The sequence below is a fragment of the Stegodyphus dumicola genome, chromosome 3 (genome assembly GCF_044657685.1).
Source record: "Stegodyphus dumicola isolate Sdum_Otavi_A_Nest chromosome 3, ASM4465768v1".
NCBI classification, from domain to species: Eukaryota; Metazoa; Arthropoda; class Arachnida; order Araneae; family Eresidae; genus Stegodyphus; species Stegodyphus dumicola.
Genome location: NC_140770.1, coordinates 171,480,090 through 171,508,054, shown reverse-complemented (window position 1 = coordinate 171,508,054; position 27,965 = coordinate 171,480,090). Strand labels below are relative to the sequence as shown.

The following is a 27,965-nucleotide window of genomic DNA, read 5'->3' as shown; positions in this document are numbered from 1 at the left end:
GAAAGAAAGAGAATTCTCGGCGATAAACGAAGTTATTAATACCTCTTGGCGTGCTTTTCTTGTCACTATATCCAATGGCCGAGCATCAGTCTCCAGTAAGTCATCAGTATTTTTTGAATTAGCATAATTAAACTTAAAGTCATTGAATGTCTAATGCACTTTGAATATTTTATGTGCGTCACAGTTTTAGAATGATTTGTGAAAGCCTTGAATCCTTCCCCACCATACTTCAGCAGTGAGTTACAAAAAACACAACATGCTTGTCCAGCAACATTTATTTTCTTGCACCATGTGCCGATGGTATCCCCATTACCATCTCTCCGTTCAATCCAATTCCACCTAAATGCATTCCGGACACCTTCTTCTAATTGTATAATATCACTATTTATATCGAGAAATTTCATAGTGAAATTCTCTTGCGTACATAAATAAAAAAATATTTCAATAAACGAAACGAAAAATTCACACGTGCATCAATGAATGAAACGAAAATTTTACACAGCGGAGAAAAAAAAGTTGAGAAGCGATCAATGACAAATAGCTAATACGGCGAAAAATCCCCCTTCTCTACTTATTGGCGCCACGCCAGGACGCCTATTCTATGATCACTGGATCTGTCTACAACTTGAGCGAACAATATTGACTCAAAAGAACCGGTATGGACAGCCACATCACAACTTATCGGAGAAAGCCATTCTGTGGTCCTCAGTTGGAGGGCGGGTGGGTCCATTTAACTTTACTGGAAGGGGACAAGGCTTCAAGGAGTTTTAGACCAATCGCAGTACAGACGAGTGACGAAATTTATAGCGCGCGCTGGCTGAAGTTCTCGCTGCATTTGTAGTTCGAAAAAAAAAATTGCACAAAACAGTATTATGACCAACACGCAGTAGAATATGCTGCTGTGTTATGTGAAAGAAAATCTCGTTTTTTAATGGGAAAGTTAACGCAGGAATTTAGAGGTAAGAAATAAAGAGTGATATGGGATACCATGAAAGCAATGGTAAATAGATAAGAGTAAATGAATTAAGCTTACTTCAAATCCTTTTAGAAATAAACAATTTTAATTATTTAAATTTATAATATGATTAATTTGCATTACAATCTAATAGCAAACTAAGTTTTTTTTCTTTTTTTCCCATGTTTACATTAAAACTGTTTTCCCGTAATTTATTTTACAGTTACTATTCGAAAAATATTTCTTTAAATAAGAAATTAGAAAGAAAATATTTCTTTCTTAATATTTCTTCCCTTTTTTTATTTTCTTTTTCTATGAAAATTATTTCTTTCAGGAAAAGAAATAAAATTCATTCGCTATTACAGTATGGCCGATTGCTGCTGCATTCAATTATCACACACGCATCAAAATGCTTTATTTTAAATAATTTATTCTATAATTAACATGAAAGAAAATATTTTTTCAATATAAAATATATAACCAAAATTAAACTAATCTATCCTGTATGTGTGATTAATTCGTTTTGCAATTTTTTTTCACACAATTACTAATACCTTTTTTTCAATATTACATTGCTGTTATTTTAATTTTGTATATAAGAACTGCTCAGTTTAAATATTCTTCCTTCTCAAAAGATTTTGTTCTTTGAAAATAATTAAAAGATAGTAATATTTTCACAATGGAAGTACTAAAGTAAAAATAATCAGTGTAGGTCTCCTGCAGTTCAAGTCCTTATCAAACCAGCGTTTCGACACATTTTAAATAGAAAACTAATAATAATCAATATCTCTTTTACAATATAAAAATGAGAATGCTATGAACAGTATTTTAATTTTTTTTTTTTTTTTAGTTTGCAAAGGAACAATGATTTTTTAATACTATAATAGGTTACAAAAGTACTATTCCATGAACAAACCCTCAGTCTTATAGCATTGTTACTTTATAGCATAATACAATAATAATACAGTATAATTCTGCTAACAAGCCCACCAGCCGCCGAGCGGTAGAGTCGCTGAACGCAGGTAGTTTGGTCCGAGATTCGAATCCCGCGAACGAGCTGGACGGCGTTTTCGTGGCTTTCCCCATGTGTAACGTGTATACGAGCCAGTTTCCCTTAGAAAGTCCTCACTTAGAAACCAGTTTTAAAACGTATTAAAATTACACACACACACATACACACACACACACAAAAAAAAAAAAAAAAAAAAAATCTGAAAGCTTTCAGATTTTATATTACTCCCAAAGGGCCATTTTTTTAACGTTTTGCGTGTTACCTTTATTTATTAAATATCATGTTTTTCGCACTTAAACCATAAAATTCAATTCAACAGCAATATCATATAATTTTAAAAAAGCATATTTTTAGAATTTCCGATACATAGTCTCGCACGCTAGAGATGAAAGTGTTTTTTGCCATTGCTCGCTTTGAAATCGTTGGGTTTCTTAATCAAAAACTCATAAATGCTTTACAAAATATGATATATGAAATGGATAGTAATACAAATTCCCAGTTCCAAATTTGGGCCTCCAGATGCCTATATTAGGATGGAGGATTACGTTATTCAGAATTTCATGGCTCTAGGTACCGTTGTTTTATCACAGTGCGAGAAACATTCATACATTCTGCAGATTCCTCATTATTTAATTTCTTTAAATATAATAGAGTGCGATAATACTTGGTGGCAACGATTTGAAAAGTGAAACGCCATTTATCGTGAAACGCCACAAAATGGCAAAACGAAATTAATAGCCCCTCTGGGCTAAAACTTATTTTTAAAAGTATCACACTAGTAGTAGTACAACTACTGAAAAAAATATTATAAATCTATTTTATAGTTTTATAATTATTATTATTATTATTATTTTAAATTTTTATTTTAGTGTGAATTTCGCGTAATAATGAACGACAGTTTTTGTGTTCACAGTATTATTCGTAAGGTATTCAACTGTTAGATTTTAAAGTAAACGTAATTCTTGCTGTACATAAATCGAGTAGAAGCTTATCGGATGTCTATATTTGTATTAAATGAAGAAGTGCTTTATGTGCTTGATAAACTTATTATCTTCTACATTTTTAAAGCGTACAATTACAATTTATATCTATAATTTCAGGAATAGTATAACCTTTCTTTCAGTAGAAATTGCGTTCTTGTTTTCTGAATGTGGCTCCAAATACTCTCTCAGTTCATCCCAAATTAAAATAACTATAAATTTTGGCAATCTGAAATACGCAATGAAAACATCTTTTGGCAGAGCAAAAGCATCAACATATTTTCTATAAATTCGCCATCGATTCAGAGATCTACGACGGTATTCTTCGTTTAAATATGAAAAAAATCAGCGGCGAAAACACATACAAAGCCATTGTCTACTTAGTACGTCAACTGGACAACCCTGATTGACGACGCGGCAACACTTTTTCACGCGCTTTCGACAACTTCCGTACTCAGAGAATATAGGATGTTGGGCAGACCTGTTTTTTACTAGCAGTGACATCTGGCGGCCTACAACTTGCTGTCGACTCTCGTAGCGTAGAATAACCGTCCAGGAGAGATAAGACCTTTGAACCCAGAGTCACGTGATCGCACATCTGGTCGAAGGAAGTCTCTCCCTTTTTTTTCTGCCGCGCCTACTTGCCAAAAAGAGTCCAGAAGAGAATGTCCGAGAACCGGAGGAATGAGTCATAACTCGCAATAAGGAAAGAACAAACAAAAAAAGGGGGGGAAGTTTTTTTCCCCTTTTCACGCATTATCACTGCCTTTGGAGAAAGAAAGGAAAAGCTTTCTCCACACACACTGACCTTGCGTTTTCTGCTTTCAAAGCAAACAAAATTACCCAGATCAAAATAAATAATTCATTATTATTCCTACTTCCTTTTGAACGACGATCCCCGGAATTTCCGGGTATCGAAGTTCAAAATCCCCGGAATTCCGGGGTTTTCCCGGAGCACAAATACCCCTGCTATGATAAAATAAATAAATAAATAAATATAGGGCTTAAGAAAATGGAAGACATTAAAAGCAGCCATTGAATTTAATCAGCAATCAAATAACCCAATCTGTTTCTGGGTGGATAATCTATGGATACTTCAAATGTTAGCAGATACTTATATGACTGTTGATTTAATAGGAAAGTACCAATACTAGTTAAAACATCATAAATCCTGTGAAATATGAGAAAGCTGATCACTGAACACCAGACCGACTACAGCTGTTCCTCCAGCCTCTTTCTTAATACGTCGGAGATCTAGAATAAAAAGGCTGGAGGTTTCATTCCGCAAAGTATATGAATAATCATTATACAGAAAGCAACTATAAATAATTTAAAATTAGAATATCTATAATACATGTTTGCAACAGCAAAATGTACTAACTGAAATTTTGATAAAAAGACAAATTTTTAGCCAAAAAGGGCAATGTGCCCAGAAGGGCTATTAATTTCATTTTGGCATTTTGCCTCGATTTGCTATAAATGGTGAATCACTTTTAAAATTGTTGCCACCAAATATTAGCGACCTGTATTAAAAAAATTAAAATGAAGAATCTGCATAAATGTATGTATGTTTCTCGCATTGTGACAAAACAACAGTACATAGAGCCATCACATTTTGAATAACATATGTCTCCACCCGAATATGGGCATCTGGAAGCCCAAATTTGGAATTTGTTTTGTTATCAATTTTCTATTTTGTACAGTATTTATGAGTTTTTAATTAAGAAACTCAACACATTTTAAAATTATTTTGAGATATTGCTGTTGAATTGAATTTTATGGTTTGAGTGCGAAGAACATGATATTTAACAGGGTTCGTACACATTTTCTGCACATGGAAATTAAGGTCTTTTAACGACCATTAATGAAAAAATTAAGGACCTATGATCAAATGGGAACTGAATAAATTCAATTAAAATTATTATCTATGCCTGAACTTCACTTTTGTAATAATATCCTGAAAATAAAATAGATCCATAAGTAGAATGCATTATTATTAAACATGAATTAACATAATTATTAATAAGTTTGAGAATAAAATAAATTTTATCACATTTATCAAGTAGCATTAAATATTTCACACTCATAATAGCTGGACATATTTGAAAGATAAGCGACATTTTATTTATGTTTTACTAACAGTTAGCTTTATGTTGTAGCAAGTTTTGAAAGTTAGTTGGGCTCTGCCTGATGCAGTTAGTGTCGTAAACGGTGATGTAAATGTCACAGAGGCATAGTTACAAGAAATAAAATGACTTCCTTTCACACCTGCGACACAGGGTCTAAGCCGCACCCACTTAGAGAAGCTAAATTAGCGTATGTGTGGATGTGTCTACAGCTTTCCTGGTCTGTTTTCCCATTCAGGTTTCGCGTGTTCATTCTGATGGTTGATGCTTATCCCAAGTCGGCATAAAGTTGAATACTTTGAACTTTATACCAAGAGCCCTAAACAAGATTTCGTTATGCAGCACAGACTGGTTGCCTGGCAACGCCAGCTATGTTTAAACTACTTATGCCCTTTATACCATTGTTTGAATGCAGCTTAAGGTTTCAATAAGCCACTTATTCTGTGACCACAGTAAGGATTAATGAAATTCAATAAATTGCTTTAATATGCAGAGATAATTTTTAAGGGTAAGTAGTTAGTTATAAATAATTAAATTAGGTAGTTAGATAACCTTAGTCATTATTGATTTATGTGGCCACTATTTTATTTATTTTTTAACAATATTTGTTAAAATAGCCCTATTAAAATCACAATCTAATAAAATTTCACTGTTTAAAATACACGTAATTTATGACACTGACTCTTAAGCAATATTAGGATAATTACACTAACAACAAGACTCAACAAAATATTTATGCATCTTTTTAATTTGAGCCAAAAGTCTTCAGAGACATTTTGGCTATTTTATATCCATTTCCTTCTCTTTAAGCATTTTTTTTAACAATCAGAAATTTGTCTTAATATGCAAACCAATGTTTTCACTAGTTTCTGTGTGCTTTATCTCCTAAATTGTCAACCTTTCCACAACGGACCTACGAGGGTTTACTTGATCTGGTAAAAGTTAAGTAGTTCAAAACCCCCTGACAGATCTGAAGCAAATTATCTCAATGTCTGAAAGTAACTACAATTGTCAGACAAAGGTTTAAATAAGCCTCTTATTTAAAATGAACTTAGAACATAAACACATGTTCTGATGCTAACAAAATAAATTACAGCTCATGGTGATGTAATTAAATAACAATCAAATTCAAACTAAAAATGTGGACTAGTGGTCAAAAACTATAATTTTAATTTAAGCTGGCTCAGTAACTCTATGCGGAAACAGGAATGGGAAATTATAGTAAAGGCTCAAATAATATACAACTGGGTAATTTACATAATAATAACTGTACATATCTTTGAAGAATAATTTTCTTTATGTATTTAGTTTCTTTCTTCAACACGTTTCCTTTTCAATTTAGAATTTTTAGATTCAATTAAGGATTTTTGTTATTCTAAAAAAATAAATAAATAAAATAAAAGCATTTAGAATATATAGAAAATAACTGCTATTTTATTTTGGTACTTTTCCATTTTGCCGTCACAGGTGATAAAGTTGCTTATAATGGTACAACTGATGCCAAACGGAATATCCTCGATGGTTACCTTTTACGCCTCATTTTTAAAACCATTTCTTATCAGATTGACTGTTTTTTTCAATACTGGCATACAATTACGTAGAAGTTTTAATGGTAATTAAGTCAATTAGGATACAATCACACCACTTACCTGAAGCTGAAAATATAGAAAAGGCAAGGATTAAATTCATCAATTCTAACAATAATGCACTAGCGAAGTAAAGCACTGCGGTTTTACATAATTTCTGAGTATGCTATTCATATGAATTGAAATAATTCTTGCATTTAAACTTTTATTCAAAATTAAGGTTCAACTTGAAATTAATGTAGATAATCAGACTTTTGTAATGTAGTTTACGTAAGATGAGATCACTTGGGGTCACGTGATATGAACCGGCGAATCAGGATGCAGAACCATGAAAGCATAGTAAATTCTTAATTAATGTCATTTTACAAATTTATTGGCTTTTTACAAAATTTTAAATGATATTAAAATGTTTATGTCTTTAAAATAAAAAAATTCTTAGAACTAACATTTGTTAACATTTTTTATGTGCATACTGTATGTTGTCACCAATAAAGTCTGCTTGGCAAGATTTGCACCGGCGATACGGAAAAGTACCTTTATTTCTTTAGTAATATGAACATTCAGAAGAAATTTGAAATAGGTATGGTAAGGGCCGGTTACACAGCTGGTGTGGCAGAATTTTTAGATTTTAGTGACACACTGAGCAACAAAATCTAGAAATGGCAAAACTTTTAGAATTTACAATAGGCATTGGAAGCAAAATTTAGAAGGGCACTAGGCAGCAGAATTTAGTATCTACAGATTGCATTAAGTGGGGAAATGCCTAGTGCCAGCTCTGTGTACGATACATTAAGACATGCAAGATTATATTGATAGTTTTCAATTTCTTTTTTAATAAAAAAATTTCTTTCTACAACACTTGTCCATGTGATAGACTGGAAGCATTTTTGATGTTTTCCATGCTTGTGTCTAGTGAAAAGTTGAGAAAATTAAGGGAAGATAAACATGTTAAGAAAAAGACTTCTAGTATCAGAAGTAAAACATTCAAATATTATGTTTTCATTGTTTTTACAGATGTTCTCCAAAAAGTATGAAATTCGCGGCAAACTTTCTGTAAAATACATCCATTACGTGTTGATACCATGGAGAGATTTTTCATTTTATCACATATTTCTGAAATCTTCTAGAATCGTGGGTCTATGAATCCTTCTAAACTTTCAAGCTGCTAAAATCCTAAAGAAACATTATCCCTACCAATTCTGTAATAGCCAAAAAAGAAAAATATTTTGGAAAAAAAAAAAAAAAAAAGAGGTAAAAGTGTAAAATGAATTTTATAGAGAAAATTAATGCATATTCTGAGAATTCTCAATATACTAGTCAACTAGATTAGTTTTCTCACACTGTTCTAACAAAACAAAACAAAACAAAACAAAACAAAACAAACAAACAACAACAAAAAAAAAAAAACCGGCGTAAACGTAAACACTTTAGCTGGATGCACTTCCCCACATTTTAATAATGGCGAAAGCAGAGTATAAAAATGAAGACAATAAAAAGATTAAATTCCTAATGAAATAAACATACTCACCGGTGTCCTTTTAACTTAAAAGAGCTGCGATTTCCAGCATGTTTACACTAATAAATCTATCAAAACCAGAAGCACATAACAGAAACTGATGCTCATACATGAAGGTCAAAAGCCATATGACAATTACCTGGGAAAAACTACACTGAGTAAAAAAAATTAAAAAGACGATATTTTTAATTAATCACATAGCTAATTTTGCTTTTGATAAGAACTGTTTCATAAATTGTACTTTATAGCATTATACCTAGTTAATTTTTCTGATTCAAAATCTTGTATAATAAGTTGCCAAAATGAAACTTTATAATATAATATGACTGCGAAAAATAAAAATGTTTTATTTTAATGTTATTTTTTAAATATAATTTCAATATATTACCAATATTTTAGTGAAATTTTTCATTGTTACAATCTTTTAAAAAAATCGTCAAAAAATTCTCAGATCTCGAAACTAAAAATTTTCTATAGAAACTGATCTTAAAATCACCAGAATGTTGACAAGTCACCAAATTTAGAACCCTTTAATAAAAGAATTCACATCCCCAAAAGCGAAAAGTTGTTTAAGAGCTCTTCATTAGAAAAAATGAATTTCGAAATGCTTATGTTTCACTTTGTTAGCGGATGGAAAGTAGATACAAACGTTCGTTATTGCGTTTATTAGACTGTGTGAAGAACAAGTTCGTACAATAGATATACAGGTAGTTCGGCGCTCGCAAGCGCCCTCTTGCAGGGAACAAAATCAAAATTTACATAAGGCACGAACATGCCGCCCACCTTGAAATATTATTTCAACATTTAGTGGTTAAGATTCAGTAAATTTAAAACACAATACAATATTAAAATCATGATATAATACTTAATTTATAATACATGAATTAAAACTCAAATTGGTAATGGACATAATTTTGTAATATTTCTTTTAACCATGCCATCTGAAGTCTTAATAGTCACAACCCTAACAATATTATCAAGACCAGGATGTAACTGAGTAATTCTACCCATTTTCCATTTAGTTGGAGGTAAGTTATCCTCCTTTATGAGACACAGATGATTAACTTGAAGATTTTTAGTTGGCAGAAGCCATTTTGTTCTTTGTTGCAATCGACACAGATATTCTTTGCGCCAACGCTTCCAAAATTGTTGAACCATTTTTTGAATATGTTGCCATCTAGTGAGATGGGAAACTTCAATGTAATTTTATTCAGGAATGCTTGTTAATGATCTACCAATAAGAAAATGACCATGCGTCAATGCTGATAAGTCATTTGGATCATTAGACAAACTTGTTAAAGGTCACAAATTAAGACAAGCTTCTATTTGTGTGAGAAATGTTTCAAATTCTTCATATGTCAATCTCGCCTCACCAACTACTTGTTTTAAATGATATTTTGTTGATTTTATGCCAGCTTCCTAGATTCCATCCATATGTGGCGCACCTGGAACGTTTAGATGCCATTTAATGCCATTATCAACCAAATATCTGCTAACATTTTGGTTATAAGTTGCAGACCAAGCAAGCCTTTCAAATTCCATGAGTTTGTGTTTTGCTCCAACAAAATTGGAACCACAATCGCTATATATATCACTGCTTTTCCCTCTGCGGGAAATGAACCTCTTAAGAGCTGCAATAAAATCATCTGCTGAAAGATCAGTCACCAATTCTAGGTGAATAGCTCTTGTCGTAAAACAAACAAATAGAGCTATATATGCCTTGAATGACCTAGAGCCTCGACCCTTATTTGCTTTAATTTGAAAAGGACCTGCGTAATCCACTCCACATTGAAAAAAACGCAGGAGCAGGCAAAACGCGACTAGACGGCAAATCGCTCATCAATTGATTAGTGACAGATGCTCTAATTTTGCAACACTTTATACATTTCTTAACTAAATCTCTGATAACAGCTTTACCATTTATGATCCAATATTAATCTCGAATGCAAGATTGCATAAGTTGTGAACCTGCATGCAAAAGTCTTTCATGGTAATGTCTAACAATGAGATGAGTTAAAATGTGCTTCTTTGGAAGCAAAATTGGATGCCTAAAACCATATGCAAGGTTTGCATGTCGCAAGCGACCGCCCACCCTGAGAATACCTAATTTATCTAAAAATGGATTTAAAGATAAAATTTTGCTTGTACCAGATAATGATTGATTTCTGCCTAAAGTGTTAATTTCATTCTTAAATACAACACATTGCATTAATTTAATTAACACATGCATAGCTTTAGTTAATTCACTTGTTTTTAAAAATCCACTTACCTGATCTTCTGAATTTTTACAGTTATTTACAAACCTCAGACATAATGCTACAACACGTTTAAGTTTAGTGAGAGAAGAATATTTATAAAATAAATCATGAGCGTCTGTCAAGCGACTGGCAGCAGTTGTTGACTGAAAAGCACATCTTTGCTCAGGCACAGAATCATTCAGTAGTGGTGCAGATAATGCTTGCTGAAAAGGAAATAAATTATACAATAAATCTGGACCACGTAGCCACAATGAAGTAACCAGTGCAGATGATGACACACCACGCGTTGCAAGATCAGCAGGATTAGCATTTCCACTCACATGACGCCACTGGACAGGAGAAGATAAATTCTGGATTTTTGCTACTCTGTTGGCGACGAAGGTCTTCCATCGGCTTGCAAGAGATCTTATCCAGGCTAATACAATAGTGGAATCAGTATGAAAATAAACTTGCGATATAGGAGTATTTAAAGCCCTACAGGTGAAATCCATTAATTTAGTCAACAGTAATGCTCCACAAAGTTCCAATCGGGGAAGTGATATGTTTTTTAGTGGTACAACTCTTGTCTTGGCTATCACCAACTGAACATTGATTTGTCCAGTATCTAACACAGAACGATAATAAATTGCAGCGGCGTAGGCCTTCTCTGAGGCGTCACAAAAGCCGTGCAGTTGAAACTGGTTATGTGATTCAACCAACAAGAATCGTGAAAATTTGATACTTTTAATGGATAACGTATCTTCTGTAAGTTGTTTCCACTCACATTCAATATCTGGAGGAACCTTTTCATCCCACTGCAACTGATGTTTCCACAATCTTTGCATAATCAATTTCTACCGAACCGTGATCGGTGCCAACCATCCAAGAGGGTCAAAGGTCTTTGCGATTATTGAAAGTAATGTTCGTTTGGTTAAGACTTCAGGATATGATGAATTGACTTTGAATAAAAACATATCTGAAGCTGGATGCCACAGGATACCTAACGTTTTTACAGTATCATCATTGTCTATGTTCAAAGAAACATTTGATAAGCACAAATCTGGATTAATTGAATTCAAGACTTTACTGTTAGAAGCCCATTTTCTTAAAACAAATCCTGCACGTGACAACATCTGATTCAATTGCATTTGTAATTCTATAGCTTCAGTAACTGAATTGGCTCCGGACATCAAATCGTCAACATAGAAGTCTCTAAGACGTCTTGGAAGACAAAGGAAAATTAGTTGCTTCATCTATGGCTAACTGCTGTAAACACCTTATCGCAAGGTACGGAGCTGATGCAGTACCGTAAGCAATCCTAGTTAATCGAAAATCCTGAATTGGTTTATAAAGTTAATCGCGCCAGACTATTCTCTGAAAGTCTGCATCCTTTATTATAATTTGTCTGTACATTTTCTCTATATCTGCAGTTATAGCTATTCTGTGAATTCTGAAACGAATAATGTTGTCAGATCAGTCTGTAACTGTGGACCAACCATCAATTGCTCATTAAGAGAAATACCGCTAGAAGATTTTGCAGAACCATCAAATACGACTTGAAATTTATCACCATTTTTATCCGGAACTGAATGGTGCGGAAGGTAAAAACTAGAATTAGCTGGAACATCAATTTCATTTTCTGGAATCAATTCCATATGACCAAGTTGTTGATAGTCCTCCATAAATCTGTGATATTGACTGGAAAGAGATTTATTCTTAATAAATTGACGTTCAATGCTTTGTAAACGATGTACAGCAACATCCCTTGATGACCCAAGTTCATTTCCCGATCTACGAAATGGAATCCTAACAACAAATCTACCTGATGAATCACGAGAAAAATTCCGCTTGAAATGATTTTCACACTCAATCTCCTCTTCTGTGTAATGCTTTATCTTCGAAATTTCTTCCAATTTCCAAAATTTTTCAAGCTGGAGCTGAACATTGGTACAACTAGCATGATTAGAGACAATTGTTTGTGATACGCTTTTAGTCTTTCCGATAATGACCCAGCCGAATATTGATTCCAAGGCTGTTAACGAATGACCCAGAACAGTTAAACATCCATGAAGCATTATCTCGCCAAATACATCTGCGCCTAAAAGAATATCTATTGGGCCAGGCTGGAAACAGTTTGTATCTGCCAACCACAAATGTCTGAAAGATGTCAAAACAGATCTATCAACTTGATATTGAGGAAGGTCACACGTGATATTGGGTATAATTAATGCATTGACTGAAATGCTTGCATTTTTATAAAATGGAGACGTTACTTGTAATTGAACTGAACCTGAAACCTTTCCAATTTTTTGCGAGCTCAGGCCATTTACACTTATGTTTGCACTAGTGCGCTTTAGCTGCAGTAAATTTACACAGTGCTCCCGAATAAATGAGCCCTGGCTACCTGAATCAATTAGCATCCTGCATTTTTGTAAATCGCCATTAATAGCTTTAACATAAACAATCGCAGTAGGCAATAAAACTGCTCGTGTAACAGGCACCGTGGCGTTATTGCTACTAATAGCAGAAGTTCCGTGTTCCATGGGTATATGACATTTTTCATCATTTGAATTTTTCGAACATAACACTCTATTATGAGGATTCGAACAATTTTTACACATGCCTGCACGACATTTAAAAATGGGATGCGTTTTACTATCCTTCAAACAATTAGCACATAACTTATTCCTTTTAATAATATCCCATTTTTCTTTGATAGGGAGTTCTAAAAAACTATCACATTTAAATAACTGAGAATGAGAATTACTCTTACAATGAATGCACGCATTAGCCACAAGTTGGGACGAAAAAGCCTATCTGCTACCTAAACTGCGAGTTTTAATTTCAGAAGGCAAAACTGCCTTCTCCCTCTGGCACTTCGCCAAAGAAGCAATAGCATTCGCTCTGTTTAAAATAAAACGCTTGAATTCAGCAAAAGCAGAAATTTTCTTGTTCGAATGCTCTATTGTCCACTCTTTTAGTGTTTCATGATCAAGTTTTCCTTTTAACAGAAAAATAATCATAGTATCCCAATGCTCTACCGGCTGTTTAAGGATTTTTAATGTATCAATACACTGTTGTGTTGTATCAATTAATCTCCGCAAACCTGAAGCTGATTCATGTTTTAGAACAGGTTGTGAAGTTAATTTATTTAATGCTGCGTTTATTATTTCTATTTCGTTTTCATAACGTTCAGTAAGCGCTTCCCATGCCTTTTCATAATTCGCGTTTGAAATTTGAACTGATTGTAGTAAAACAGCAGCTTCACCTTTCACAGAAAGCTTAAGATATTGCAATTTTTGACTGTCACTTAATGTACTATTATTTCCAACACTGGCAAGAAATAAATCCCTAAATGACATCCAGTCAACATAATTAGAAGTAAACACTGGCAATTCCACGCGAGGAAGTTTCAAGCCGTTTGCATTAGCATTTATTATATCTTTGCCTGAATTACTAAGTTTTCTTGATTCTTCCTTTAAAGTAATTTTTAATACATCTAATTTGGAAAATAGTTCATTCATTTCTATTTCATATTTACCAAACTCTGCGTCAGAACAAGTACCAAAAATGTTATCGTTTAAACAGTTCACTTCAACACCTAATGCACCAACATCATTTTCGTATACTTCAATGGCAGAAAAAGAATTTTCTTGATTTTGTAAACTATTTACTTGTGAAATTAAACGAGTCGACTTACCCTTCATGATTCGCTTTTGCTTCAAAATCGACTCCATATTCCTGTTTTCACAATCCAGACAAAATATAAATCCGTTTTCCCTGCACGAAATGTCCTTCTATACTAAAACGTTAAAAATTGTCTTGACACATCATCCAAAAATATGCACTGGCTCACGACGGACCATGCTAGCGGATGGAAAGTAGACACAAACGTTCATTATTGCGTTTATTAGACTGTGTGAAGAACAAGTTCGTACAATAGATATACAGGTAGTTAGGCGCTTGCAGGGAACAAAATCATAATTTACGTAAGGCACGAACACACTTCTTGCTTAGAAACTCTAGTATCCCACCATTTATATTAGAAATAGGAACAAATTATAACCCATGAATCCATTCAAAAGATAACCATATATGTCAGTGAATCATCAAAAAAAAAAAAAAAAAATCTTCCAAAATACTAATTCACACTCAAAATAGCAGTTGTAAAAACAGACAGAAATTTCAGATGATTAAAATTAAGAACCTTCTGCCGATTTTGGCCAAAATTAAGGACTTTTAAGGACCAAAAATCGATTCCAAAAAACCTAAGCACTTTTAAAGAATCTTAAGGACAGTACAAACCCAGTTTAATAAATAAAAGTAACACACAAAACGTTAAAAAAATGCCCCTTTGGATGTAATATAAAATCTGAAGGCCTTCAGATTTTTTTTTTAAATCTCGGGCACTAGCCATTTTAGGTATTGGCTACTACAGTCAAAAGTCGTTAATCCGGACTTGTCGGGACTTCGGGGATTCCGGATTATCGATTTTTCCAGATTACAGATCATCAGTTTAAATCTGGTAAGATGGCATGCAGAAATCATAAAATTAAAAATATGAAACCATAATTTATGAAATAAAGAACAATTATGATCTAAAGGGTATCAAAATTTACAAAAAAAAAAGCTTAATATTTATTTGTTTACTTTATTAAACATTTCTTTCAATGTAAGTTGTTTAAGTTGCTTCGTTTTTTATGTGATAATACATTCTCTTTAATTCTATAAATAGACATAATTTCTTGTTCAGTTACAAAGTTCTGCTGTTCAAGTCCTATAATTGCTGAGTCTACCGACTAATTTGTCAATCGAAATTCTTTCGTTTTCAATAACCTCGCTATCGGAAGCGATTATAATGACGAGGAATTTGATTTAAATCATATCAAAGACGAAGTACATCGAGATGAAATACTACATTTAGTAAGGAGTTATAATAAAATAAAAACATCTGCCCTGAAGATAAGGATAGTGCTGACAGATCAACTTCCAATTGATTGGGCGCCGCAGTGTTAAAGATAAACAAAGGATATATGCCTTTATCCATTTTTTGCAGCAATTCCACTTTTTGTTTAATGGATTTCGAAATGTACTTTCGCTTTGTAGATCCTTTACGTATTAGTAAATATATATCGGAAATTTTATTTGACATAATCGAAAGTTCAAGCTTACTTTTATAAAATTGCTCTAACAGTCTGCAAAAAATAATAAGCCGGATCCAATTCGAAGATTAAGGAACAACGCAATCTGCAACATTAACTGAAATAGATAATTAGATAATTTCAGCTTAGCTTATACCATCCGTTATACATTAAACACGCACTCGTAAACGTATTTAGCACACGCATATTCGCAGCCGTAAAGGTCAAAGCGACGCATGCGCAGAAAGTTTGTAGCTTTGAGGTCCGGATTACGGGTGTCCGAATTAACAACTTTTGACTGTACTAAGGCCAGATGTGATAATTATTTTATTATGGAGACACCAAATAGGCAGCCACCATTACCCTAGATGAAGACGTAGATAATTCACATCCATGCCTCCTCTGGGATTCAAATCCAGGCCCTTTGATATAGCAGCCAGAGTCACTAATTGCTTTCCCATCTCGGTAGCAGACAGAAAATGTACACTGATGTTTACAAAATGAATATAGACCAGGAGAATAAGTAGATCCATCTAAAGTATCTTCCTAAGTAGATCAAAGAAAGAAAACACTACTAATTCCATGATTCTGATAAATTAATGAAGGTTAGGCTATAGTTCAGGGTGCCTCTTGGATTATCAGCAAGTTATTTCATTTATCACCAAGTTATTGTTTCATTTATGGTAATCTGAGTAGTTAACTGTTATGAAAATACTATTATGACATGACTGGTTGCGTGACTACAGTAAATTTGACTGATGGGGAAATATCTGTAAGGGCTTATTTCTGGCATTGCAGCTTATGCTTTGCATTGTAAAATGGTTGCCGGTAGTAAACTGGATGTTTGGTGGTATAGAATGAGAGAGTAGAAGGTGTTTTTTTTAAGTGGTTGAAGACAGAAGAGAAGAAACTTTGTGGGATGTAATTCAACAGAATTATAAGTGTGCTTTGTAAGAAGGAAAATGCATATGGTCAAATGTAAATATCGTTCAGATGGCTTTGAATGGGTTTGTCACAAGAAAGGTTCAAACGCTCACCATATACAGTCAAAAGTCGTTAATCCGGACTCGTCGGGACTTTGGCGATTCTGGATTATCGATTTTTCCGGATTATAGATCATCAGTTTAAATCTGGTAAGATAGCATGCAAAAAATATAAAATTAAAAATATGAAACCATAAATTATGATCTAAAGGGTATCAAAATTTACAAAAGAAAAAGCTTAATATTTATTTGTTTACTTTATTAAACATTTCTTTCAATGTAAGTTGTTTAAGTTGCTTCATTTTATGTGATAACACTTTCTCTTTAATTCTATAAAGAGACATAATTTCTTGTTCAGTTACAAAGTTCCGCTGTTCAAGTCCTATAATTGCTGTGTCGAGAATACCGACTAATTTATCAATCGAAATTTTTTCGTTTTCAATAACCTCTGTGTCACTTTCTTCACTATCAGAAGCGAATTATAATGACGAGGAATTTGATTTAAATCACATCATATAAATAAGACGGATGGAGATGAAATACTACAATTAGTAAGGAATTATAAGCCAAATAAAATAAAAACATCTGCCCTGAAGATAAGCATAGTGCTGACAGATCAACTTCCAATTCATTGCGTGCTGCGGCGTTTCCCCCCTTACCCCCAACGCAGAGCAGCGTGAAATTGATAAACAGATTTCGGAATGGTTAGAGAAACAAACGATATGCCTTTATCCTTTATATGCTTTTGTTTATATGCAGCAATTCCACTTTTTGTTTGATGGACATCGAAACATACTTTCGCTTTGTAGATCCTTTGGGAGCTCCAGCATCGGAAATTCTATTTGACATAAACGAAAGTTCAAGCTTACTTTTATAAAATTGCTCTAACAGTCTGCAAAAAAAAATAAGCCAGATCCAATTCAAAGATTAAGGAAAAATGCAATCTGCAACATTAACTGAAAAAAATAATTATATAATTTTAGCTTATACTGTCCTTGTACATTAAACGCGCATACATAAACGTATTATGCGCATGCGCACATGCATATGTGCAGTCGTAAAGGTCTTACGCGCAAGTGTCAATGCAACACATGCGCAGAAAGTTTGTAGCTTTGACTTCCGGATTGTGGGTGTCTGATTTAACGACTTTTGACTGTAATGCATTCCACTAGAAAGAGAACATAGTTTGAGGAAAGTTTTTGGATGCTGTGAAGGAGTTTTGTGTGCCACAGACTGAAGACACAGAAATTTCTAAATAAGGTAAGTGGATATTTCCTTAGTGTAGCGCATAGATGCAATAATAGTGCATAGTGCTTTTTTACGTTATTTCATCGTTTGATTTAAATTGCAGTTTATAGAGATTATATATTTTTGTTTGGCTCTAGTGTAGAATTGGGTGCTCCTTTGAAGTGAAAATAGAGCGATGTGTACATATATAAAGTCAAGTCAGTGCACAATGCTGAGTTTGTGCAATTCTCTGATGTTTTTTAAAGTGAAAATAGACCGATGTGTACATGGACACCAAGTTTGTGCAATTCTTTGACTTGTTACTTTGGTTTTGTGTAGTGGCCATCTTGAAATTGTGCCTTGTTGGTCAATTACCAATTTTCGCCAAGGGGTAAACTCAAATATATTTTTACCTTAATGAATTCCTTCAAAATTATTTTAAAGATGCACTGTCAATACAATAAACCCTCTCTAAAACCTCCGTGGACTGCTTTAAACTATTTTGGTTTATCATGGAAGATTAAAGAGATGACATTCAACACTGTTACTAATTTTTTTTTACCCTGACATTCACAGATGATTGTCTTAAGATGGTATGCTGCATTAGATATAAATTATACTTAAAATAAAGAACAGCAAGAAAAATAAAAATTTGTCATAAATGATAAAAGTTACTCCAAGAATAGTTACCATGATTATATGCTAGTTTCTTCCACTTTGATTTTTCATATTGTTCTTCAAGTTGTGCTTCTAGAGGTCGTTCATCAATGACTTCTGCAACTACAGGAGCATCATCTCCCACTTCCTCATCAGCTTTCTCACCAAATGGTATCGCTTTGATATCAATATCTTCGTGTACAATTTTTAATCTGAAATTAAAATATAAATATTCAAAACATAAGTAAAACCATAATATGGTGTTAAAATTTAATAAAAAGTTTTAAATAATGGCTAATATTCATTGCCATACACAGTACAATTACTTTCCATTTATGATACCTATTCACTCAGCCGCTTATAAAAAAACTATTGGACCACCTTCAATATAGCCCACTTGGAAAATATGGTGCATTTTTTGGGCGCCAAACCATGCCAAACACTGTGTTTTGAAAAATGGTTACCATCAAGGTTTCCGACAAAACCTACCCGAAAAATCCACTGACTTTCAAAATAATGCCTTCTGTTATACTTCCTTTTACTAATTTTTATTTGTTTACTTCCACCAATTTTATTTGATGTCAATTCAACATGACATAGTACTTGTTCATTAATGAATTGATGCCAGTTTGCGAAAGTCAAAGAAGAAAAGCCCAAATCCTCTTCAATACCACAAGGTGCCTTACCCTGAACCCATGAATACTAGTGCACAGAGAACGAGGCGCAGCCATGGAGCTGAACCCCCCCCCTGAAATGGAACGTCACCACCAGCCCATGTATTTTCCGCAGTTAAGCCTATTTTTACAAAAAAATTCATATAAAACCAGCATTTTAATATAATGACCTCAATTTTTTAAGTTACTTACTTAATATACTAATTCTTACTATGTTTTTAATACAGTCAAAAGTCTTTAATCCGGATGTCCATAATCCGGAATGATCTATAATCTGGACCTCAAAGCTACAAATTTCTGCGCATGCGTCAACGCATTAATGCGTTGACGCATGCGCATATGCATCTATGCATGTGCATAATACGTTTACGCATGCACGTTTAATGTATAACGGACAGTATAAGTTTTCAAATTGGATCCGGCTTATTATTTCTTGCAGACTGTTAGAGCAATTTTATAAAAGTAAGCTTGAATTTTCGATTATGTCAAAAAGAATTTCCGATTCTGAAGCTGCCAAAGGATCTACAAAGCGAAAGCATGTTTCGATGTCCATCAAACAAAAAGTGGAATTGCTGCAAAAAACGGGTAAAGGCATATCCTTTGTTTCTCTAACCATTCCAAAATCTGTTTATCAATTTCACGCTGCTCTGTGTGCGGGGGACCTCCTGACGCGCAATGAACTGGAAGTTGATCTGTCAGCACTATCCTTATCTTCAGGGCAGATGTTTTTATTTTATTCGGCTTATAATTCCTTACTAAATGTAGTATTTCATCTCGATGTACTCCCTCTTTGAAATGATCTAAATCAAATTCCTCGTCATTATAAATATCACGAATACACATCAAATAGTTTTCTGGTTGCAATTTTCTAATTTCGACTATGCGTAATGTATGCTCTACGCATGCGCGCGTTGAAAGAAATGTTTAATAAAGTTAACAAATAAATATTAAGGTTTTTTTTTTTTTTTTTTTAAATTTTGATATGCTTTCGATCATAATTGCTCTTTATTTCATAAATTACAGTTTAATATTTTTAATTTTATAATTTCTGCATGCCATCTTACCAGATTTAAACTGATGATCTATAATCCGGAATCGCTGAAGTCCCGATGAGTCCGGATTAAAGACTTTTGACTGTATAAAGAATATCACATTAACACAAATAAAATGAAACTTGTGGAATAGTAAAATTACAATTATACACATGAAAACAAACACTATACTCATGAAAACAAAATTACGAGTATGAAATATTAAGCAATACTTATCTGTAGGTAACTAAATTCTAATTTAATAGCTCTGCTGTGTGTGGAATAATTCAAAACGAGGATAGACACACAGGACAAAGATGCCTTTTTTCGGCAAATAAGTAAGATGCAACACACATAGGGAGATCTGATGTCTTTCCCTTTCTGTAATAATGCTGTAAAGTTACTTTTTAATTAACTAAGGAATTCTATGTTAAGTTTTAAAATCAATATAAAAAAGGGCAACTGATCTGAGTTTTTCCATCACGGAAGTTCAGCGACATACTCCCGCTAGTTAACAAGATGCATTTTCCCACCCCGTTCAAACAAAAAAAAAAAAAAAAAAAAATGTAAATGAAAACACTGAGCTGGATGCACTTCATCGCATTCTAATGACAAACACAAAGAATAAAAATAAAGACAATAATTAAAAAAAAAAAAACTTACAAAATTAATAAAAAAAGAAAATCTGAAATGTTTCAGATTTTAAATTACTTCCACAGGGGCACTTTTTTTAACATTTTGTGTGTTATATTTATTTATTAAATATCATGTTCTCCACACTTAAACCATAAAATTCAGTTTAACAGCAATATTGTAAAATAGTTTTAAAATGAGCATATCTTTAGAATTTCGGATACAAAGATTCGCACGCTGGAGATAAAAATGTTTTTTATGTACAATGTTGCCATTTCTCGCTTTGAAATCCTTGAGTTTGTTAATCAAAAATCCGTTAACGTTTTGCAAAATAGAAAATCGACAATAAAACAAATTCCAAATTTCAAATTTGGTCTTCCACATGCCCATATTCGTAGGAGGATTACGTCATTCAAAATTTGATGGCTCCATGTACCGTTGTTTTATCACAATGCGAGAAATATATATACAGTTATGCAGATTTTTCATTATTTAATTTCTTTAAATATAACACAGGGCGATAATACTTTGTGGTAACAGTTTGAAAAATGATTTGCCTTTTGTAGTGAGTTGATGCAAAATCACAAAACGAAAATAATAGTCCTTCAGGGACAAAGCCCCTTTGGACTAAAAATTCTTAGTGAAATAAACAAATATGCCGGTGTCCCTTTAACTTTAAGAGCTGTGATTCCCAGCATGTTTACACTAATAAATCTATCAAAATTAGAAGCACACAACAGAAACTGATGCTCATACATGAAGCTCAAAAGCCATATTACTTAACCGATGTGAAAACCATTACCATTTAGTACAATCTACTCGCATTTAAAAATTAGAAAAAAAATATTCTGTTTTCATGTCATGCATATGCGACGCTAGGCTGGTAAGAGTGGGATCATTGCGTTGCACCAATGCAACATTGGTCCTAAACTGGTTCATTAATTCCTGTGTTGAGAAAAAAATTTCGGTTAATCTTCAAATTATGGTAACTTAACGATTTTTTGGCGACCAACGCTGCTACAGCAACCTGCTAGTTTTTTCTTTTTTTTTGGATGCCATTTTGTTTACACGAAGTAAAGGCATTTTTTTTTTACTCGACATTTTTTCCAACAATCTGCTAGCTGAATTAAACTTATGCTAGAACTTTTATGGAACAAAAGTGCTTAATCATGACGAAGATTAGGGTGCGAAATTGGGAGAAAGTGCAGAATCGGCCACTGCTTGCCACATTTTTAAGAATTGCACATACACGTTATCCATGTACACGTCGACCTATTTTCACTTAAATAAACATCCCAAAACTGCACAAAAATGGCATTACACACACTCTTGACTTTATCCATGTACACTGCTAAAGTCCTAGCTAGTAACCTTTATTGCCTTATTTCAGGTCATTCAAAGAATATATATAGTTATACATAGTACAGTCAAAAGTCGTTAATTCGGACACCCATAATACAGACCTCAAGGCTACAAACTTTCTGCGCATGCATCGCATCGACGCATGTGCATGGGCATTTATGCGTGCGCGTAAGACCTTTACGGCTGCGAATATGTGTGCGCATAATATGTTTACACATGCGCGTTTAATGTTTAACGGACGGTATAAGCTAAAATTATCTAATTCAGTTAATGTTGCAGATTGCGTTGTTCCTTAATCTTCGAATTGGACCCGCCTTATTACTTTTTGCAGACTGTTAGAGCAATTGGTACAACTCTAATATACACCCTAATTTCACCAAATGTGGCGATATGTGTTCTGCGCTGGTTTTCGGCACAATTGCGTGTTCTATGGCAACCCTGCTGACGCTGAAAAATCTTTCGCTGGAGCTCGTTGATTCGCCTCTGTGTCTGAGAAGATGGGAGGGAAAGATAAAATGGTAGTTGTTGAATTGAAGTTCGGCAAAAAGAAATATCATTGTGGCTATCTGTTGAGGGGTAGTGGGTATTTGGAAGTGTGGAAAGAGGGTCTGGGAGATTATTTTTAATGGCAGTGCATAATAGAAGTAGGGATTTGTGATTTTATTTATTTGTGAACCATAGTATAAATTTTCTGGATAGTGTGTCTAGCTGTCATGTAAATACGATAGTGATTACGTGGCGGCATGTTAAAAGTGGTATGAAATTTATATTTATGCTATTCAAAAACGCATTAATTCATGGTAAGTGCATTTTATTCTATCCTTGTTCTTATTTTGTAGAACGTTATGTTCATTGGTTCTTTAGTATGAATTTCTGTCATTATTGTTGTTTTTTTTAAATTGTTTGAAATTTATTTTAGTTTATTTTGTTGTTTAGTGTCTAGACTGTGCAATTCCTAGATGTTTTTTATAGTTGAAACAGAACGCTGTGTACATGGTATTATTTGAAATTTATTGTTGTTATGTTATTTTATTAAAGCGAGGAGTGCGTAGATCGTAGATTCCTTCCTTGCCTAAATTGTGCAATTCGTAGAATTTTTTTTAAGTTTAAACAGGATGCTGTGTACATGGTATTCTTTGAAATTTATTGTTGTTATGTTAATTTATTAAAGCGAAGTGTGCATAGTTTGTAGATTCGTTCGTTGCCTACATTGTGCCATTTGTAGATGTTTCTTTAAGTTAAAACATGTCGCTGTGTACATGGATTCTTGTCAAATATTTTTGGTTAGAAACTTTACGTTTTTGCTATCTAAATTTTTTGTTTTCGGATTTTTAGCTAAATTGTATGTTGAAAACGTAGTTTTTGCATGTGCGAAAAACGCGTTTTTGGAGACATTTTAGGCTAAAAGTTCGAAATGTAGACAAAAAATTTAGATAGTAATATGGCAGCGTGAAGTTTCTCGCCAAAAATATTTGGCGACTTGAGGGCGCATATCAGAGTAGTTCTGAGCAATTTTATAAAAGTAAACTTGAACTTTCGATTATGTCAAATAGAATTTCCGATATGTATTTACTAATATGTAAAGGATCTACAAAGCGAAAGTGTGTTTCAAAATCCAAAATCTGTTTATCAATTTCAAGCTGCTCTGTGGCGGGGGGTGGGTGGGAAACGCCACGGCGCGCAATGAATTAGAAGTTGATCTGTCAGCACCATCCTTATCTTCAGGGCAGGGCAGATGTTTTTATTTTATTTGGCTTATAATTCCTTACTAAATGTAGTATTTCATCTCAATGTATTCCGTCTTTGATATGATTTAAATCAAGTTCCTCGTAATTATAATTCGTGGTACTTTCTATTCATACTTTTTTACTCAAACTTACAAATCGCGCCAACCTGGTTGCGATAATACGTTAAGTACCTAATTCGCTTCCGATAGTGAAGAAAGTGACACAGAGGTTATTGAAAATGAAAAAATTTCGATTGACAAATTAGTCCGTATTCTCGACACAGCAATTATAGGACTTGAACAGCGGAACTTTATAACTAAACAAGAAATTATATCTGTTTAACGCAACCAGGCCAAAATTATATCTATTAACGCAACCAGGCCAAAAAATCGCATAAATCGCCACATTTGGCGACCCTACGTATAGACGAAAGTTTATTTGTAAAAAGAAAAAATAACACTGGGCGTGTACTACCACAGCAATGGGTTTTCGGCAGAATTTGCCAAGAAAAGAAAGAGACTTTTTTAGTTACTGTACCTAACAGAAGCGCCGTTAGCCTCATGGAAAAAATTTGCGAAAATATCAAGGAAGGAAGCATTATTTATTCGGATTGCTGGAAAGGATACAACACAAGCGAGTCCGAAAATGCTGGATTTCTGCATGTAACTGTTAATGACAAATATAACTTTGTGGATCCCAACACGGGCGTTCACACACAACATGTAGAGCACATGTGGGGCTCAGCCAAATGGCGTAACAAAAAACAGAGAGGAACAGCCCGTCATCATCTTGACTCATACCTTATCGAATTTATATGGCGCCAAGCTGAAGCTGTTAATGGCGAAGACGGTTTTCAATCAGTGCTAAAAGCAATAGCCAAAAGATTTCCGGTGAAAAAATAATTCTGCAACTTATTCAAATTCGAAACAGGAAGGGTTTAGTTGCTATTTTATATTTTAAAACAAAATAATATAAAAAACTGTATTAAAAATTATCTGTAATTAATAAATGTACATTTTCTTTCTATTCATACTTTTTTACGCCAACCTGGTTGCGATAATACGTTAAGTACCTAATTCGCTTCCGATAGTGAAGAAAGTGACACAGAGGTTATTGAAAATGAAAAAATTTCGATTGACAAATTAGTCCGTATTCTCGACACAGCAATTATAGGACTTGAACAGCGGAACTTTATAACTAAACAAGAAATTATATCTGTTTAATAGAATTAAAAAGAGAGTATTATCACAAGAAACGAAGCAACTGAAAGAAATGTTTAATAAAGTAAACAAGTAAATCAAAATCGTAAAAACTACCTTGTATTTAGCGTAGGTATAATGAAACACTCAATCGATTTCGAGGGCAGCTAAAGGTCAGTCCTCATCAGGAGAAAGGAATACCTAGAAAGAAGAAAAAAAAAAGGAGAAGGAGTCTTAGAAACATGTGGTCCTTATCAGCACTGCACGTGGTTAAAACTGGATTTTTAATCAGAGTTGCACTGGCCGCCTACTTTTACTGAGCCAGGCTATCTGATCAAGCATAAAGGACAAGAAAAATTAGCAAAGTTAAAATATGAAGCGTTTTTTTTTTTTTTTTTTTTTTTAAGTTCAGATTTTGAGCGTGAAGGTGCATTTGCCCCTCGCTCCCTATTTTAACTTCGCTAATTTTTCTTGTCCTTTATGCTTGATCAGATAGCCTGGCTCAGTAAAAGTAGGCGGCCAGTGCAACTCTGATTAAAAATCCAGTTTTAACCACGTGCAGTGCTGATACGGACCACGTGTTTCTAAGACTCCTTCTCCTTTTTTTTTTTTTTTTTTTTCTTCTTTCTAGGTATTTCTTTCTCCTGATGAGGAGGGACCTTTAGCTGCCCTCGAATTCGATTGAATGTTTCATTATACCTACCTACGCTAAAGGTTGTTTTTACGATTTTGATTGTCACATTAACGTGTTTCTCTTCTAGTCTAAACAAATAAATATTAAGCTTTTTCTTTTTGTAAATTTTGATACCCTTTAGATCATAATTGTTCTCTATTTCATAAATTACGGTTTCATATTTTAAATTTTGTAATTTCTGCATGCCATCTTATATTATTTAAACTGATGATCTATAATCCGGAATCGCCGAAGTCCCGACGAGTCCGGATTAACGACTTTTGACTGTTAGTGCATAGTGTATAGTATATACATAAACGTTCTTTGGGTCATTTTTGGTGTTGGCGATAACTTTCAAAATCGCGCCAAGGCTGCACTGTATACTAGGATTTTACCCAACAAACACTTTAATTGAAGAAAATATGTTAAATTGATAACATTTTTATAAATTTAGCGATTCTTTCATCAGTTGGTTAAAGTTTACAGGTAGAGTAGACTTTATGGTACCCCTTGTATTATGCCGATGTTGTTGTTTCATTTATGGTAGCCTGAGTAGTTCAATGTTATGGAAACCCTATTGTGACGTAATCGGGTGCATGATTCTGTAAAATTTTGAATTATGGGATGTGTTGTAAGCATTTTTGTGGTGTGTGTTGGTTTGATTCTTTAGAAGGTAGAATGGCCGAGTGTAGTAAGATTAATTTGAAGTTTCTGTACGATTTGGAGCGAAAGGGGAAAAGAGCTTTAATTGACTGGTGTGTAAATGAAGGTTTACTTAGTAGCCATTATAAGTGTCCTGTATGTAGGAAGGATATGCATGTAGTTGAACATAAAAACTGTTTAGATGGATGTGAATTGGTTTGTAGGAAGAAAGATTCAGATGGCCACTATGTGAAGCATTCGATCAGAAACAGTACCTAGTTTGAAAAAAGTCATTTGAGTATGATTGATATTTTGATTTTTACGTGGATCTGGGTGTACGAAGCGAATTTGAAAATCATGGTAAGTGAATATTTGCTTTAGGTAGTGCTTAAATGTATAACGTGTTTTTCCTTTTTTATGTTATTTTATTGTTTGGTTTAAAATGTATTTTATTGAGATTATGTATTTTTGTTTGCCTATATTGTAGAATTTGGTGCTCCTTTGACTTTGTAAGTGAAAATATATCGATATGTACATGGACAAAATAAAGGGAGTGCGCAATGCAAGTTTGTGCAATTCTGGGATTTTTTTTTTTTTTAAAGTGAAAATAGGTCGACGTGTACATGGATCAAGTTAAATGAGTGCGCAATGCCATTTTTGTGCAATTCGGGGATTTTTTGTAAGTGAAAAATAGGTCGACATGTACATGGAGAAAGTCAAAGGAATGCGTAATGCCATTTTTGTGCAATTCCGGGATTTTTTTTGAAGTGAAAATAAGTTGATGTGTACATGGATACTGAGTTTGTGCAATTGTTTGTCTTGTTATTTTAGCTTTGTGTAGCTTGGCCGCTTTGCAAGCCAAAATAAAGAGTCAAAGAATTGCACAAAATCGGATTGATCTTTACAATATGGTAACTGGTAGTTTGGCGACATTTTGGAGGCGATAAAGGTTACTACCTGGGACTTTGGTTATAATGTGAGCAGTACTCAGTTCCGATTACGCATTATTTTGTGTGAGGGAAACGAGAGATCATGGGATATGTCGTGATATTAATGAACAAATTACTGTTCTTTAATCGGAAAAGGGGGGAAATCGGGAAAAAATCTGGAAATTTTGTATTTGGTTTATTCTGTGTTGTGTGAAACAGTGTTCGTGAATTTTTGGATCCTATGGCCGTAACTAAAGAAAAGTTTATCGGACACGTAATCAAGATTCTGAAGAAGATTAGGTAAGTTAGTATTTTTTAATTATTTGTGGATATTATTTTTATGCATTGTTCTAAATGTAAGGTGGAAGTAAAGAAATTTGGTATTATTGGGAAAATTGTTATTAGCAATGATTTAGTTTAAAGTAATTAGGATTGTAAGGTAATTTTTATTAATTTAATGTATGTGCTCATTTATATTTTAAGTAGTGTTTTTGAATTTAATTATATTTTAATTAAATGATAGTTATTTTGTGAATTTTATGTTTGTAGGAATTTGGTATACGTTTAAGTTGAAGTAAACGTGCATGAAAATAATTTAAATATTTGATACTAAGTATTTGTAACGCTTGTGGTATGAATTTGTTGGTGACGTGTATAATGTAATAGATGATTTAG

The 27,965-nt window shown here is 33.5% G+C and overlaps 2 protein-coding genes across 2 annotated transcripts in view; one reads left to right on the top strand and one right to left on the bottom strand.

Moving 5' to 3' along the window:
- LOC118196495 (uncharacterized) overlaps positions 1-27,965 on the bottom strand; it is a 45,554-nt gene that overhangs the window by 16,318 nt on the left and 1,271 nt on the right. The window contains exon 2 of the mRNA XM_085813617.1: positions 18,454-18,632. Within this exon, the coding sequence (XP_085669743.1) occupies positions 18,454-18,632 (179 nt within the window). The remainder of the gene's footprint in view (positions 1-18,453; positions 18,633-27,965) is intronic.
- The window catches only part of Mcm3 (minichromosome maintenance 3), a 119,752-nt gene continuing 92,607 nt past the window's right edge, over positions 821-27,965 (top strand). Inside the window, exon 1 of the mRNA XM_085813616.1 lies at positions 821-959. The gene's annotated coding sequence lies outside the window, so the exon portion shown is untranslated. The remainder of the gene's footprint in view (positions 960-27,965) is intronic.